The sequence below is a fragment of the Chrysoperla carnea genome, chromosome 5, assembly GCF_905475395.1.
Source record: "Chrysoperla carnea chromosome 5, inChrCarn1.1, whole genome shotgun sequence".
NCBI lineage: Eukaryota > Metazoa > Arthropoda > Insecta > Neuroptera > Chrysopidae > Chrysoperla > Chrysoperla carnea.
In genome coordinates this window covers 42,999,710-43,016,695 of record NC_058341.1, presented here as the reverse complement: position 1 = coordinate 43,016,695, position 16,986 = coordinate 42,999,710, and the positions used below count along the sequence as shown (strand labels likewise).

The following is a 16,986-nucleotide window of genomic DNA, read 5'->3' as shown; positions in this document are numbered from 1 at the left end:
AAAATTATATGAACATCATAAAGACTCCATTGGTCTATCTACATACTATATCATCATAATATACAATGTTATTATCATCATAATCTGTATGATAATAAACGTTTTGTATTCATTGTGAAAAAAAAAGATTACATAGGGACTTTTTTTTGTGATTTGTGTAAAAAAATCGGTTAAAAAAACTCATTCGACGTCTATGTGTTGAATGTATTTAATTTTACTGAATATAGAAATTTTATGAACTTTGTCTGTAAATCAATGTGTTTTAATGGTATACTGATTTCCAATGAATTGAACATTACTTCCAGGATGAATTTTTTCTCAAGACCTGGTACAATTATGTATCTATTAAATTTTTTCCTGCATTATCAATAACGTATCGATATCGAAAAATATTCAGGCTCTGATGAGTTCCCTAATATAGTAATGAGACGAGAACAAAGAGAATAAACTTTTACTTTTCCATTTTTACCTTTAACGCAATCCTTGGAATTTTCTTTATGAAATATAAGAAGATATGGTTAGATTGCTTAAGAATTATTACACACTCCGGACCCTGTGGCTACAGAAGCAGTTGATGTTTTTATTAGCGGAAAGAAATGGAGCTATTGATTTTGTACTGATGGTGGAATTTTGGAAAAATTTCTTCAAATGTCCATCGATCCAACCTAATAGATGTCAAAAATAACCATCATTGAAATTTATACATAAATACATATACCTATGTATGTATGTGTCTATACGTTTGTGTGTCTGTAAACTCTCTAGCGGTCGCAATTTAAGTCCGATTTGAATAAAATTTGGTATCAAGATCAAGATCAAATCTTGATATTTGAAAGGTCAAATTCGTTAATGAGAAAAATCGATCGATAAACAAAGGGTGGGGGGTGAGAAAATATATTTTTGTATTTTTTGATCAGTTTTAAGAAAAAAACACTCTTGTGATTTTTTTTCTTAAAATTAAAAATGCAATATTCGGTTTTTAGAAAAATGTGTTATTTTTTCAATCTTTGAGGAAATTCACTTAGCTAACACAGCTCCTGCGCAACGAATTTTAGTGAATTACGAACAATTTGGAAACTATTCTTAATAATCTGAATTCGAACAGATCTAGAATAAGTCAGTCTCAGGTCAGGTCTACAACTACTTAAGTATCTAAATAATTAAAAAATTGGAATTTCAAAGATAAACTTTCAAGTTTCTTTTTTGTGAAACTCAAAATGCAAGAACATACATCAAGTACAGAGGTAAAACAGTAAACGAAGTCTTACTGGAAAAGAAGATTTGATTACACAAAAAATTGATGATGGCTATGGGTCGAATGTTGTTGAACGAACGAAAATATTTTTAAACAACTGACCATTCGTTTGAGTCTGTATTAAATTTAATAAGCTTTTGCGGCAAGGTAATATTTTTTTTTACTATTGTTTTATTCAAATTCATCGTGTGTTTAAAATTTAAAATTATAACTTCCATCCTAGGTAAATATACATAAAAACCTTTTTATTTGATATGTTTAATTTGAATCATGAATGATATGTTTAACTTATATTATCGTTATCTCTGATCATCGGTCGTAATTTATAAATTATTTTCGTTTAATTAATGAATTAAAAATAGCCGTAATAAATATGGTCTAGTTGGCTACGAGACCATTATTTCCCTAATAACTTTCAAGGATCAATTATAGTTTCTACCACTATTCGTAAGATTAAAATATCTTGCCTGTAGTGATTCTTTCTTAACCATTGATTTAGCTGCAAATCTAACAAGTTTGATTTCTGATACAACCTTTCATCAGTCAAAATTTTTTGATTGACAGTGCTATTTATTTAGTGGATAACGCGTAACAAGTAAACACCAATACCATACACATATTTTCGTAAATTAGAGTACATAAGAAAAAACATTATAGTACATTTAAAAATGGGAGTCAAATAGATGAATTATTAATATATTATTTAAATATCCATAGAATATTATATGATATTCGTCTGGAACCTTGAAAATAATTTGTTACTGGTCTATCAAGTTATTTTTGTAAACAAAAATAATTTATTTGATAATGAAAAAAATAGTAAGAACACTTTCATAAATAATCATAATCAATTTTGAATCGTTTATTGTTTCCATAAAAGCTCTTAAATAAAAAAGAATTATTAATGCTATAATAAGAGCTCTATTTAACACTATATAATTCTAGCAAAACATGCACCCACAACAACGTTTGTTTGAAAAATGACCATTAAAATCTGCGCTCGTGTGACTTTAGTCGAATACAGAGACTTGTTTTTACTCTTTCCCACTAGATAGTCTTCAAAAGGAAACAGCAATTTCGTTAATTTGAATACATAGAGTTTTTAATTTTTGGTTCTATAGGAGACGTTATTGTAAGGAGTTAGTGTACTTTATCGCCATTTTAATCGTATTACTTCTTATTATTAATTACGTTTTAAGATGATTGTAAACTTACAATATTGTAAACAAGTTTTGCAAAATTGCACGCTACATACATATAAACCAAATACATGGTTTGCAGTCAAGTAATGAGTTATTTTTGGTTTTAAAATACCACGCAACTACTAAAATATATAATATATTGTGTGCAAGTAACGCTTATAAACTTGATAATATAGATATCGCTCTTCAAGCATCAACTCTCTAACTAAAATCGTCTCTGTTCATCAAATGATGGATCTTCGATGAACTCATAATTTAATTAAAATTTTGTTTTTATACCATCGGCAACTTTATATTATTTTAGTATCATAATAAACTACAAGATTGTCTCAATATTTAAGATAGTTTTTATCACGCTCTCTAGATTTTTTAATATAGAAATATCCAATTGAAAAGGATAATCTATATGATTCATCATCGTTTCAGCCAACTTTGAACGATAAACTAATAATAAAAATCCCGATGGGCTAGCAATTTTTTGTGAATTTTGGAAACTTGCTTAATCAGTATTTTTAAAGTTTTATTGAAATCCCTAGTATTATTCAATCCTTGTATATCTCCTTAACGCAACTTATCTCTAGCTGTTTTTTGTACTTAAATTGAAAGTATTTTATTTGAAATGTCTCATTATTTTTGGATTATTATACCATACCTTTATGCAATTTTTTATGCAGGGTTTTCTGGTTTCAAAAAATGGAAAAAAAAGCTTCTAAATTATTAAAAATCCATAAATTCTAATAAAAGATTCGATTAATGATTTGAATCGTATATAAATGTCCATTATAATAATACAATATAAATAATACCTATTAAAATGTACCTACTAAAAAGTACCTACTAAAATATGAATAAATTATATATAAATAACTAAAACTTCATGAATAAATATTTCATTCTACCACCACATGAAAGCTAGCTAGTATAGGTTACCAACAGAATAAGTAATGAATATTTAATGATATTTTAAAATTTTGATGTTCAAATCTAATTTTAACTTTACTAATGGAAAAATTCTGTATTAAAATATTAAAAAGTCAAAAATAATAATTATGAGTATTTATTAACAGATGAAGAGCTATTAAAAAAAAACGGCTGTAATTGAACGACTGTCTTTAACTACATTGGTTAAAAAATAAACGTTCTAGTTATAAAACAAAGGGTAACTGATTTAATTGTTTAGAAATTCTGTATAGATATAATATTGATAATTAGTGTTTGCTTTATTTTTAAAGCATATTAGATAAGGCTGAGATATACATTTAGTTCACAAAACTTTAACACTGTTAGAAAAATACTTATTAGTTGAAATGTCCAGCCAATAAAGTTACGGAAAAAAAATATTTGAACCAAATTTAAATTTCATGAATATTCTCTATTAGGAATTTCCATTGCGCCGATATCTACCAAAAAAGCCCAAAAAAGAAGGTTTTGTTACTTGTTTAAACAGTAAAAGCGTTTTTTAAGGATATTATTCTTGAAAAAAAAAACAAATAAATAACAAATTGAAAAAAAAAATATTATTTTCTACAATTGTGAGACACCCCCCCCCATCGCATTTCATGAATTAAACACATTTCAAGAAATAAATCAAAAATCGTATTTTATTAAATTTAATTTCAATTGGAACTTGACAGAATTTGTTGTGGTCGAAAACCCTTCTCAAATAAGCATTAGAATTCCATAAATTATAATTTCAAGGGTAAAAAACAAAAAAGCTACACAATATATTTTATGTTAAAAAATATGTTTGTTTTCATATTATGTAAATATCGATAAATAAATCACAAAATATGTGATTTTCTATGACACAAACCTGTGTCTATTCACTGTGTCGTCGGACTATTCGAGGTGAAATATTGTATAAATATAAATGCGTTGTTCTTTTCGATAAATTATATTTGTTGAGCTGACAATACGCATTGAGAGCACAAATCCAGTTATCAAATACGTAAAATGTTATAAATATTATAGTAAATAATGCCCTTGGGTCGTACCTTCTTTATACGACATAGTTTCAGTCGAAAAATATTCTCATGAACCAAAAAATTTGACCATATTTAAATAAAAAGATTGAAAACTGGTTCAAAAATTAAGCTTGAATTATAATACTTAAATGAAATTTTTCAACTTTTATTCATTCGCTCATGTACATCCTTGAAACAACTAATTGCACATTTGTTTTTCTCTTTCCAACACCTGTCTTAGAACATTTGGGTTTTTGTGAAAAAGATAACAATATCTTAAATGTCGAAGTCCATCGATTCGTTTGGAAGATACATTTTATCCGATTTGACAGTCGGGTAAAAAACGAGTGTAAATGTCTTAAATGCATTGTTTGTAGCATTATTTTATAACTTATTCCAAATATTTTGGTATACATTCCATTAAAATAAATAGCAGTCATAGGGACTGCGGATCGAAGTGAAAACTTGAAATTTTATAATATTTGAATTAAAATAATCAACATCAATCTGGTTTTCACATCTATTGACACTCCGAGCAACAATTATATACATGTTTATATGGTTTTTTTTATTACGGGCTGTACAAGATTATGACAAAATATAAATATAATTCAATTGAAATAATAATTTAATATTTATAAATAAATAATAATCAGATGATTTGTGGACAGTATTTGTATTTACATAAATTTCAATGTACTTGTTATACACCCAGCACTAATGTTACACAATACGTCAGCTGTATAGCTACAGATATACTGCTATAAGCATACGCGCCCACAGCATGTCGGTGACGCGAACCTATAACATTTTCTCCTACCAAAAAGTGACCAACGTCGCTACAGAAGTTTTCACTTTAAAAATCATTAATAATATGTTCATTTTTTTCACTCTTGAATTGTACAACATACCAACAATGTATAAATGGCTATGATCTGTTCCTGTATTTTGTGATATATGTGACCAAATGATAAGTGTTTATAAGGCTATTATTATTTGTTTGTGTTGTGTTATGTTGTGAAGGTAGATAGCTAGCTCATAGGTAGAACGGGTTTCTACTTTTGTTGGTGACTTGTACATACATACATACATATATGTGAAAATAAATATTATTTTCGCTTTGAAATAAATGAAACATATAAAATTAAATTTTCCTTTTTTTCTTTGTAAGTATATATACCTACATACATTACATACGTGAAAAGAAATGTAGAAGAATGAAAATATATGTTGGTATGAAGACAAATTTTATTATTTATATTTTTCTATTTCTCTCTTCTTTAGCCTGTTGTTTGATTTTTTTTCTCTAAGTAAATTTTTGTTTTATTTTAAATAAAAATTACTTTTAGAATTGAAGTTTTCAAATTATAATGCACTGACTTTGTTTCAACCTCCCGGACAAAGGGAAGTGGTTTCAATATTACATGGAGTCCCTTAGGAGAGAATGAAGCGCAAACTGAAAAGTTTACATCAACACGCAAAAGTGTACTCCATTTTTTGGGACTTGGCTGTCAAGTGAAAAAAAAAGATCGAGAGGTGTCGTGGGAAACCCGGTAGGAACTATTTTCTTTTCGTTCCTCATACATTGTAAACGCTATGTGAGTAAATAGCGTTTAATGTAATTAGGAAATTTATTATGACATAACAAAAAAATTGCTTTGTACTTGCTTTAAATTATCTATGTTTTCTTCTAATAACTTCTAATAACTTTCACAACTCTTTCTTTTAAATAATAAAACATAAAATTTTAAATTCAAATTGAGTTTTTTACATTTTCTCACAATTCATGGCAACCTGAATCGATTGAAAAAGTTTTGTTTTATCCGTTGCTTTGTTTTCCGGGCTATTTTTATGATTAAATGGTCAACAGTCCGACAGAAAAAATCGAAGGTAATATCCTCCTACAATTGTGAACATAAAACAGAATTCAATACGGTCGGTTGGTTTCAGAAGATTTTCTTATATAGTAGCCATATAAGTGAGAGAAAACGTAAGTATAGCTTTTCTGAGATTATTAGCCAGAAAATTAAAATTAGAAAAGTATTAGTTTCTCTATTTTTACTTATCTCCTTGTTTGTAGCAGCTCAGAGTCTAATGTTCCGTTATAGGTTATTAGATAGATACTGTTTCATTCACTGTTTTCACAAAACGTCAAACTGCCACAATATGAAAATTCCGAAAATGTTGTTTTGAAATGGATGAAGAATACATTTCAAACAGATCTGATATTTTATGTATACGAATTTATTTATTTTATGTACGATATTTTATATATTAAAACCATTAAGATATTAAAATGGCATGAAACATCTTATTTGTACAATTCAGTCCAAGAACTCTGAATCGAAAACTATAACCAATAAAACGGAATTTTTATTTTCTTTGGCATATTTAGGATAGGTCCATATTTATGAAGGGTAGCAGATTGATTCCTCCTCACACATGTCACCCTCGTTCATTTGATTCCATGATAAACGGGTTTTGGCAAACGTAAACCTTGTGCTAAAATATTCAGGCATTCTATAAATCGGGCATTGTATTTTATAAATACTTATTTCGACTATCAAGTAGTCATCATCAGGCGGACTGCTTGGTGCAGTCCGCTACCAAATTAGCAACGAGTAACATACATAATAAGAGTAATAACGATTAGCTAATTCATGTTGAAGATGGCTACTTGGTAGTCGAAATACATATTTATAAAATACAAAAAACTGATCTAGGAATTGAATTGAAACGTACGAAATAATCAGAAGCTGATTTTCCGTGGGCGACAAGAACGGAGGTTAAAATTTCAAACACGAAATGATAGAGATAAAATTTACAAAAATGAATCAAAATGGAACCACCGTAATTAAAAAAAAAATTAAAGATTAGTTACCTTACTTCAAAGTAAATTCCATTGAAGTAGAAACTAGAATTCACTATTTCTTTTTACGAAAACACGAATCGAATTTTTTTCGTAGCGCGAGTGTTCTTCGAGATCAGAACTATAATTTTTGAATTTGCGTGTATGTTTATTAAAACTTTTATAAAATACCAAGAAACATGTAAAATGCAAAAGTTTATACTATTATTTTGTAAGTCAAGCATACTCATATATTGCAAAGATACCTTTAGAACTATTTTAATAAAACGCTTTGAGTTATTAAATTAAAACTAAATATGATATCGTTACGTGTGTCTGTATAGGTTTGTATAATATTTGCTATCCATCTATTTATATAATATTATTATTATTATATTTTATAATATTATTATATTTATTTTTTGGTATACAAAACATAGTAAAAACAAAATGTTTTTAAGATGGTAAAAAGGTTGTGTATTTTTACTGCAGCCATGGATGCTATGGTACACATACTTTTATGACATTACATAAATAATAAACTGCATCGTTTATACCTATATCGTATCGTTTTGTAAAGTTTTATATAATATATATGTTGTATTATATTATCAAAGCAGTTTTTTTATAATAACTCTAACGATGTTATACAAAGGGTTTTTCTTTTTTGAAATTTTTCTCATTATATTAAATCATTTCTGTAAATATTTTTTCTTGACCCAAAATGGATAAAAATATTGTATTTCAGTTTAAACTATTTTGAGCCCGAAACAAACTTGAATTAATTCGACGCGCGAATATTTTATACTTTGAAAAATACTTAACATTTATTCTTTGTCTTCGATTTAATATATACTGGATAGGTCATTTTAATCTATACATCTGAATATCTCGCCAGAGGTGCCACTGATTAAAAAATTTTTTATAGGGGACATAATCTTATGACATCAGATTGGACCTAGTTTTTCGGATTTCTATAGTAGAAAATTTAGACCCTAAATCATCTTTTCGAAAAACGTAAGGAGGAAATTAGACTTAAAAATATGTCATTATTGCATTAAATCGAAAGAAAATATGCTTAAAGTTTTTCGATAATCATGAAGACAGGCGAATGTCCTCTTTTTCCTTGACAACTTTTCCTCCGAAAGCTAATCAACATATCAGTTGTCAAGGTGGTAAATTTCATCACCATATCAGTTTAAGGAATTTTAACTTTGTTCTGATGTATTTTTGGGGTGCCACAGTACCTGCATTTTTAATGATGCATTTATTTCCAGAGGTTGGTGTAGTTCGAAATAAGAAGTAAATTAAAAACTATAACTTTACCTACCAAATTTTTTATAACAAAGCGTTTTTGAAATAAAACTGCGACATATATAGGTAGGACATGTATTTATATTATAAAACGAAAGAGTTAGCTAAATAGGTATCTGAAAGTAAATGAAAAGGAAGAAAAAGAAACACCCATCTTACACACCCACATCATACAATATTCTTTGGTGGTGTTTTTGCGCCATCTGATACCAAAATAAAAATATAAATGTACATGTGTATATAATAAATAGAACACTGATTTAAAAAAAATATATATAGGTGATTCAAAACTCAACTCAAAGAATTATTTGAGTATTATACTGCGTGTTTAACTACGATGGTCATATACGCAGTGTCAGTAGGTAATATATTATTTGAGTTTGTTTTTCTAAAACATAATTATCTACATTTATTTTTCAATAGGTAAATCTCAAAAATTAAGTTTAACCTATGGAATGTTTCAAGCAAAAGTTATAAAAATATTAATCCAATCGTTACTCAATAAACAAAATCAGAAACAATATTTTTTTGGTGAATTTATCGATCTTTAAAAGGGGCATAATCTCATTGAGTAAAATATTTTTAATCGAGCCTCAGAAACTTGTCATTCATGCACAAAAAAACAATGAGATCATGTATATGGATTTTTATAGGCAATAAGTATCTACCAATTAATAAAATCCAGATCATTTCAAGTCTTTAACGATGCGTATCCAGAATTACTCCGAAATAAAAGATAATCACGCAGGGAGAGCCATATTCCAAGTTTAGTCAATATCTTAGAAAATTTGCTTCATAAAATTCACTTTAACTTTAAATATCATGGAAAGTGTAAAATTATTATTATTTGCTCAAAAAATGTTCATGAAAAGTTAATATTATCCCTTCCAAAACTTTTTTTGGATCTGCACCTGGTTTAAAATCATAATCTTTGACTGAAAATTATGTTACCCAATCAAAAATTCGAACTGGTCATTGGGAATTTCCGTTTCTTGTATGGTAGCTCTTCTGCATCTAAACCTCAGAATTAAAGTCGATTTACATGATTTTCTGTAATTTTATTCTAATTAATATAGTGCAATAATTCTTAACGTAGTGGTAAAAGCTAAAATTGTGTATTCTTGACTATGCAAAATATGAACGTCATTGTCATAAGCTTGTAATTATTTTAAATATTTCAATATTAGGACACATCGGACACTCAACTAACATATTATAATGGAATGTTTTAGAACATGTCTTCACGAAATAAAGTTTTGTTACTTGGTTTAACCAATATTAAGCATCCGTAAATGCGAAAGCAGTTTTTCGTAGTTTAAAGTAGTATTTCTTTTCATCGTATGTGTTATTAACATTATAAAACTGGAATATCCTCCTAGCTTATGATTCTGTATTTTTTTTTTTTTTTGCGAAAATTTAGGTTTAGTTTTTATTATATATCACATAAAAAAGGAAAAAATCACTGAATTATTAAAAATGTAATATAAATTTTATGAGGACACTATGACCCGTGGCCTCATGTTTCATAAAAATTTTTTTTTATAGATTTAAGGGATGTTTACGTCACTAGATTGTTAAATAATACCATCCTGGTACAAAAACCAACAATTTTTTAAAACTAATTTTAACATTAATTGAAAACTATCATTTATGTTTAATTAGGTTTTTGAATTTTAATTGAATAAGATACCTTCTTATTTGAATATCCGTCCTCTTCAATGAATATTAATCAATGTTAAACTTGTCACGCAGTTATATACTTTCTAGACCTCCTGAAAGAAAAGTCTCTAGCTAGGTAAATTTTCCTTAAGGGGAAAAGACTCATGAGTGCTGCTGTGCATTTCTTTGACAACAGCCTCCCATGTTTTATAAAATGGGGAATATTCATGTGTTTTTTTTATATTTTTAATTCATTGTTTACACCGTTATAACATAGTAAAACATATAAATACCATTTAAAAATGCTCTGTAATTAAGTGTAAAGACTTATTTAAAATTGAAAATAATTTTGAGATGTTTGAACGCAGTCCTTTTGGCGCTCTCTGTTGATGACGTATTAATATGTGGACTGTCATTTGGTGACAGTTTAATGTACTTTTTACTACAGGTATAATACCCACGTATGTAGTAATTATAGTATATATCCATGGTAATATCATACGAAATATTAACTCTGACATACTATGACGTCTATTTTAAAATTTTAATTACATAATTTGAACTTTTTAAATAAATTTTAAGTAATTAAAAAGATATTAGTTACTTAAATAATGGTTTAGCTCAAATGTCCACCCAATAAAGCTACGAAAAAAAAAATTTTGAACCAAATTTTAACTTCATGAATATACTCTATTCTGAACTGACTGTTAAACATTACGCTTGGGCTTAAGAAGTATATGTATTAAAAACTTTTATTTTTACTATTTTGTGTTAAAATCGACAAAATTTCTTCATAAAATATGACACAAAAGTTTTCGATAACATAGTTTGAAATTTTAAAACGTTATAAAATGGCATTTTAAAAGTGATTTTCATTTTAAATAAAGAATTAAAACTAAAACTTAAAATGAATTAAAACTGTTATTATACAAAAGAAAGTAATGTTTTGTCAAATGGGGGAACGATCGTGAATTTTAAGGACCAAATCCGGAAATTATATTTAAAATTTGATTCTGACCATCACATTTTCTGATGTAAAATAATTTCGTTTATAATTTATGCCTGTTTTAGTAAAAAAACGCAATCAAATTTTATATAGTTTTTTTCTATTTGTAACGAGTCTCCTTGGGCAACTATATTCCTAAGATACATCATCCATCACCTGTTCTTTTTAATTTAGTTTTTTTTTTCAGTTCTAGAGCCACTTAAAAATGACAAGTTTATAAAATTGGTATTACCAGTGAATAAGCAGATTAAGTCTTAAATGGTTCCAGTACCTTATTGTGAAAAACACTAAAACACAACACCACTTACCATGATATAAATAGTAAAACCTTTTTAAATTAAATAAAGTAAATTCCAAGTCATAAATCAACCACCACCTGTATCGTCGTTAAATAGAATTTCGTAGTAAAAATGGGAAAAAAATTAATAAAAACTTCTAACATGAACAATTGTTGGTAAAAAGAAGTGTATTAAAGTTTTCACATATACATAACGTTCAGATTTTACGATCGTAAAATTATGAAAAATTTATCATTATTAAAATTTATCGCGAAAATAGGTACTCTACGTTAGACGACAGAATGTGAGAAATTGAAAAATTATAATAAAATATTGTAATTAATTAATATGTAAGGTAAATTTTTTATAACTTTATTTTATGACATACAAATATTATTAAAAATATTTACGATAAAAATATGTTCATAATTAAAAAATACTAATTATTATTGTAGTCAAATAATTAATATTTTATTAACTAGGGAACTATTTAAAATTTTAATATAAAAACCTCTATATTGAAATTTAAAAAAATTACCCATTAAATGATTGAAAGCTTATTCGAGCCATTCGAGATTCTTTTTAGAAAATAGAAAACAATTTCATCAATGGCATGGTTTCAAACTTTTAGTACGGTTTCAAAGTTTTGAAAATTTGGACACCCTGTTTTCATTAAGCTGAAAAAAACAATATAGAAAATTTATAAATAAGTTAGTACCGAGACAAATATTGCATATTTTTTTCAATTGCTCAACTTTCTGCATTATTATAAATAGGGTCTAATAATTTTACTTTCTATTTTACGATTTTGAGAAGCTTTTATAAAGAACTTCTTGTATTTTCAAAATATGATTCGTCTCATTTTTTTCAACTAATAGATTATTTCTATTATTTCTAAAACAATTTCCAAGATTTTGGAGATTGCATGATTTATACCAATGAAATAAAAAGTGCATAACGAAATACTGGGCAAGTCAGATTAAGTGGATTCAAATATGCCAAAATAAGTTTTGTTTGAAAAAATTTTCTTCATAAAACTAAATTTTTTAAGATATGTTCATTTTCAAGTTATATCATTTTAAAAATAAAAAAAGAAAATTTATTTAGTAACACTACCTAAAGTTGAAATTCATTACATTTGAACCAAAACATTCTATGCCAAAAAATATTGCTCAAATTAATGGTAACATTCCGGGATCTGGTCCCGTTTTCCAACCTAAATATAAGATTGGACGTATAAAACCCCAATGAAAACCGCTTTTACAACATCCGCAAGAATACGAAACCAGTATTTAATATTATCATGCTTTTCGGCTTTCCACAGTTTAGAAAATAATTTTGAAAAATATTTGTTAATCATTTTCTTTGAAAATTCGTGAACAGAAGCGCAATTTTGACAGTAGACAAGAGTAGAATGACAATTTCTCAAATCCCATCATAACCTTTTTGTTATTGACATTTTTGTGATATAATAGTTGTTATAAAGGCAAATTATTTTTTGATAAAAAATTAGGCATTTATCCCCTAGTTTATTGTCCCAACCCACGTACCCCCAACATTTCAAGATATAACAATGAAATAAAAAGGTGCATAGTTTTTCCACTAACATCTACCCACACTGTGCTAGAATGGAAATTGTATATGGATGTAGAAATTTTATGTAAACTAGTGAAGTTTTTATTAATTTTATAATTAAATAATTTGGTAAAATTTTCATTTTTTTTTTTTACCTATATAAAATGTAAAACATTTGCAATATAAAATATTTATTATATTTGTACAACTTGCTATATATCGAATTAAATTATCATGAAGTGGTTTTGTTTTATGATTTTTGAGTCTACTAAAAATTAATTTAATTTTTATTATTTTAATATTTTTGTGGTTTTTTAATTACTTGTTAAAAATATTGAATTTAATGAAAACTACACGGCGTTTTATTTATTGCATGTAAGTTAAAAGTTTTTTCTAGTTATGAAATGTAAGGAAAAGTGTTTGATACTAGATTTTTTTATTCATTCATTGAGTAGGGAGTTGCTTTGAGACGTCAAATCTGATTTTGCGTTTACATTTTAATATAAAACGTTAGCTAGTCCAACGACATCAAAATCATCAAATTTGAATGAATAAAACTCAAGACATAAGCCAGAACCTAAAAAGTCATTTTAAAGGGTTAATTCCCGAATAGGCAAAATCAGAGTTAAGGTCTCCAAACAAGTAGGTACTTACTATTCATTTTTATTGAATTTTAATTTGATTTTCATGCGATAACGGTGTTTAGTTTTAAAATTTGATTTGTAATGTGGTAGCAGGAATATATTCAATTTTTTTTGCACAAATTAGAACAAAGCGTTGTCTATTTTCTTTCTTTTTTGTAAAATTTTTAATATTTTATTCTTTGAATTAACATGAAAATTTATTTATTGTATTCTATTGAACAGACATTAACAAAAAGTAACTTCAGATGATAGACCACAAAGGATCAATTCTCACTGTTCGTAAGCCCTTTAATACCGTTATCTGGATGTGCACCATTACAGCCAGCTACACCACATTGGCATGGTTCTTCAGTGACTAAAATTGTAATTTTTTGTATTATAAGGCGATGTTCCGGCTATAATAATTACTGCTAGACACGAGATAACTAAAAGTTAATTACTAAACTCATATTTTTAATGCTTTTTATTTTTATGCTTTCTTTCTTTTTATTTTGAAGTGATGGTTTTAGCGCCGTATTCTTTGTTTTTAAAGTTGATATTACCCAGTGACGAATAACTGCTAGTAACTTAAGGAAGGGCATTTTGGTTAGCCGCCTTTCATTTGTTTCTTAAAAAGATTTATAAATGATCGAATCCTGAATGTAGTCTAAAGGTTAATTTTGTATTTTTATTGTTTATTTAGGACAGGAGATCAGATTCAGTTTGCTACTAAAAAAAAAGTCAGTCGTTATATTCCAAATTATATGTGAATGAAAATTATTGGAGTAGAACCAAAATGTTTAGATGGAACAATCAGAGGCTCACTGCAGTTTTTCACGCACGTACCGTCAAACACCTGAGTTTTAGGCTACAATGAGAAAACATACCTCTAACTGACACTTCTTCAGTTCCATGCATGCCAGATGCAGGAGGACACTCAATCGTATTTGTACCAATAATATATTCCATCATTTCTTGAAGTAGTTCATCTTGTTCGGCCACCGATAAATTCCTTTGCATGCATAAAATATTTGGAATTCCACCTAAAAATATGCAATTAGAAATAAGTAAAGAATAATATCAAATTCGGTTCGTTAGGTTTGCAAATAGATGAATTTGTAATTATTGAAAGAAGATGTTTTCTATGCAAGTAGTGCTAACATTATCTAGGAATGAATCTTATATATTTAAACGAGCAATTCTTGTATATATATATATATATATATTTACGATCTTGGAAATGGCTCCAACGATTTTCATGAAAATGAGTATGTAGGGGTTTTTTGGGGCGATAAGTCGATCTAACAAGGTTTCATTTTAAAAAAACGTCGTTTTATTCGTTTTTTCATGAAAAACTGAAACCGGCAATGCAAATTATAACTCTTCCTGACATCTATTGGTGTATATCGTAGTTAGTGATTCAAATTGGTATTTGTGTGGAGACATTTAAAACGGTCTTCTATTAGTGATAAAATTTGTGTCTTTTTAAGAATACCGAGCAAAGCTCGGTCATCCAGATATTAATTTTTATAGTAGCAAAAAAAAATTACATTCATTGTAGCAAAGATCGCCGTCACCAAAGGTTTCAAACGTACTTGTACTCGGATTATTGGGTATATTGTCCACCGAGAATTGATAGACCTTGCAGGCAAACCATGATACAAATATTATTGCTGTAAAATGAATTTTTGTTTTCAGATAAAAAAAAAACTCTTTGGTAATTGATTACAAGCATTAATTTTGGAAAAACCAATATAAAAAGGTCGGCAAAATATTAATTTAAGGAAAGGTTTTTCAAAAAATTCTTATTTTGATAGTTTTCTCATTTTCCCCTTTTAAATACTGAGAAATGTACTTTGGATATACTTTTTCAATATTGTTTATGTATCAGTATTGCTTTCGAACTTTAAATAAAATCCATCCATCTAATAGACTGCCTAAAAAAATATGCTCAATATTACTTTTAGTAAAAAATCAAAAATTGTAAATCTTGCAAACTTTATTGTTTGGCTGATATTTCGTGGATAATCCTTATCTTTATTTCGATTTGTGAGCCAATTAACAGACGAACGTAACTACTATTATCTATTTGTATACATGTGATAATAGTGAACAAAAAGAGGCAGAAAAATCAGCTGCTGGATATTCTTTATGGCTTTTATTTTTGCGCTCCCCTATTTTTGAGTAGACCAAAATTCGTTAGATAAGCAATTAATGAAAAATTTCAAAAAATTCTACTTTTGGTATTTTCACTAAAAGTAGCCTTAATACATTTAGGCAACCTATTGAAGAGATGTTAGTTAAAATTTTATATTTCAAAAAACTTAATTTTCATTTGGAAAGCAGATAGGTGAAGGTCGACCCTAATTCCAAGGGTATTTAAATCAATTTTCACAATAGTATTGCTTATAAACCATTTTCTAAGTTTTAAATATTCAAAAATATTCATTACAATGATTAAATACTTTACGTAATATAAAATAAAGAATTAAATAAATCATTTGTCACGTTATTCTTCTGGGTTTCTTTCGGATTCCGGTACTGAGTTGAAAACTTTTTTTTCGGGCTCTTTTAAGTTATCTACGTTTCTTTGTCCTTTAGATGTTTTGATTTTTTAAATTTGTATGCAAGTTTTTTATTTTATTTTATAATTTTTTTGAATTTTAATATAAAAAATAAAGTTTATGTCTGTCATTTTACTGAAAATTTTGATTTGATTTGGATTTATCATTTTACAGATTTGAGTGTTTGTCATTTTAATTATACTAAAATTATATCCATCTATTTACTATGGTTATACAGATGTCATTGTGTCGTCAACAGCAACTTATATATTGACATTTTTAAAGTAGGTCAACCACTTACGTTCCGATGGTTAAATGACAGACGCTAGAAAAAATTGCTGAGAAAATCGTAGCAATTTCAGAATATTGAAGCTTAAATTTAATAAATATTAAAGGCGGCATTCAAATAAGAAGGTAACTGATGAAAATATGGAAATATAGTATTGTCCATCAATCATCAAAGGTTTTTCGGTGTCCTTGAAAATTGAAGTTCTTAAGTTGTCGGGTAACATTTCATAAATTAAAGTGCCGAATAAAGTGATTGAGCTTGCCTTTTAATAACGTCCCACGTCCTCGAAAAAAGTTCCTGGCTTTGAAAATTTGTGTAGAGGAAAAAATTGTTAGACATGACATTTAAATATAAAGGTAAAAAAAAACTGGTGACTCAAATATTCAGATAGGTATGCCATTTCTTCTAT

The 16,986-nt window shown here is 27.4% G+C and overlaps 1 protein-coding gene across 2 annotated transcripts; it reads right to left on the bottom strand.

The window, feature by feature from the left end:
- Nucleotides 1-13,929: 13,929 nt before the first annotated feature.
- LOC123299901 lies at nt 13,930-16,377 on the bottom strand. 2 transcript variants are annotated; one of them, XM_044882310.1, is made up of 4 exons: nt 16,195-16,377; nt 15,275-15,397; nt 14,612-14,767; nt 13,930-14,100 (listed from the first exon to the last, which is right to left on the bottom strand). In XM_044882310.1, exons 1-4 carry the CDS (start codon nt 16,223-16,225, stop codon nt 14,009-14,011), a joined length of 402 nt encoding a protein of 133 aa, XP_044738245.1. In that variant the 5' UTR covers nt 16,226-16,377; the 3' UTR covers nt 13,930-14,008. The 2 variants fall into 2 exon arrangements, with proteins under 2 accessions (XP_044738245.1, XP_044738246.1); XM_044882311.1 differs by lacking the exon at nt 15,275-15,397.
- Nucleotides 16,378-16,986: the final 609 nt, after the last annotated feature.

Coding starts and splice junctions, on each gene's coding strand:
- LOC123299901 (XM_044882310.1), bottom strand. CDS start 16,225: ATGATTTATTTAATTCTTTATTTTATATTAC. Junction 15,398..16,194: donor AATTCTTTATTTTATATTAC/GTAAAGTATTTA, acceptor TTCATTTTACAG/CAATAATATTTGTATCATGG. Junction 14,768..15,274: donor CGATCTTTGCTACAATGAAT/GTAATTTTTTTT, acceptor GCATATTTTTAG/GTGGAATTCCAAATATTTTA.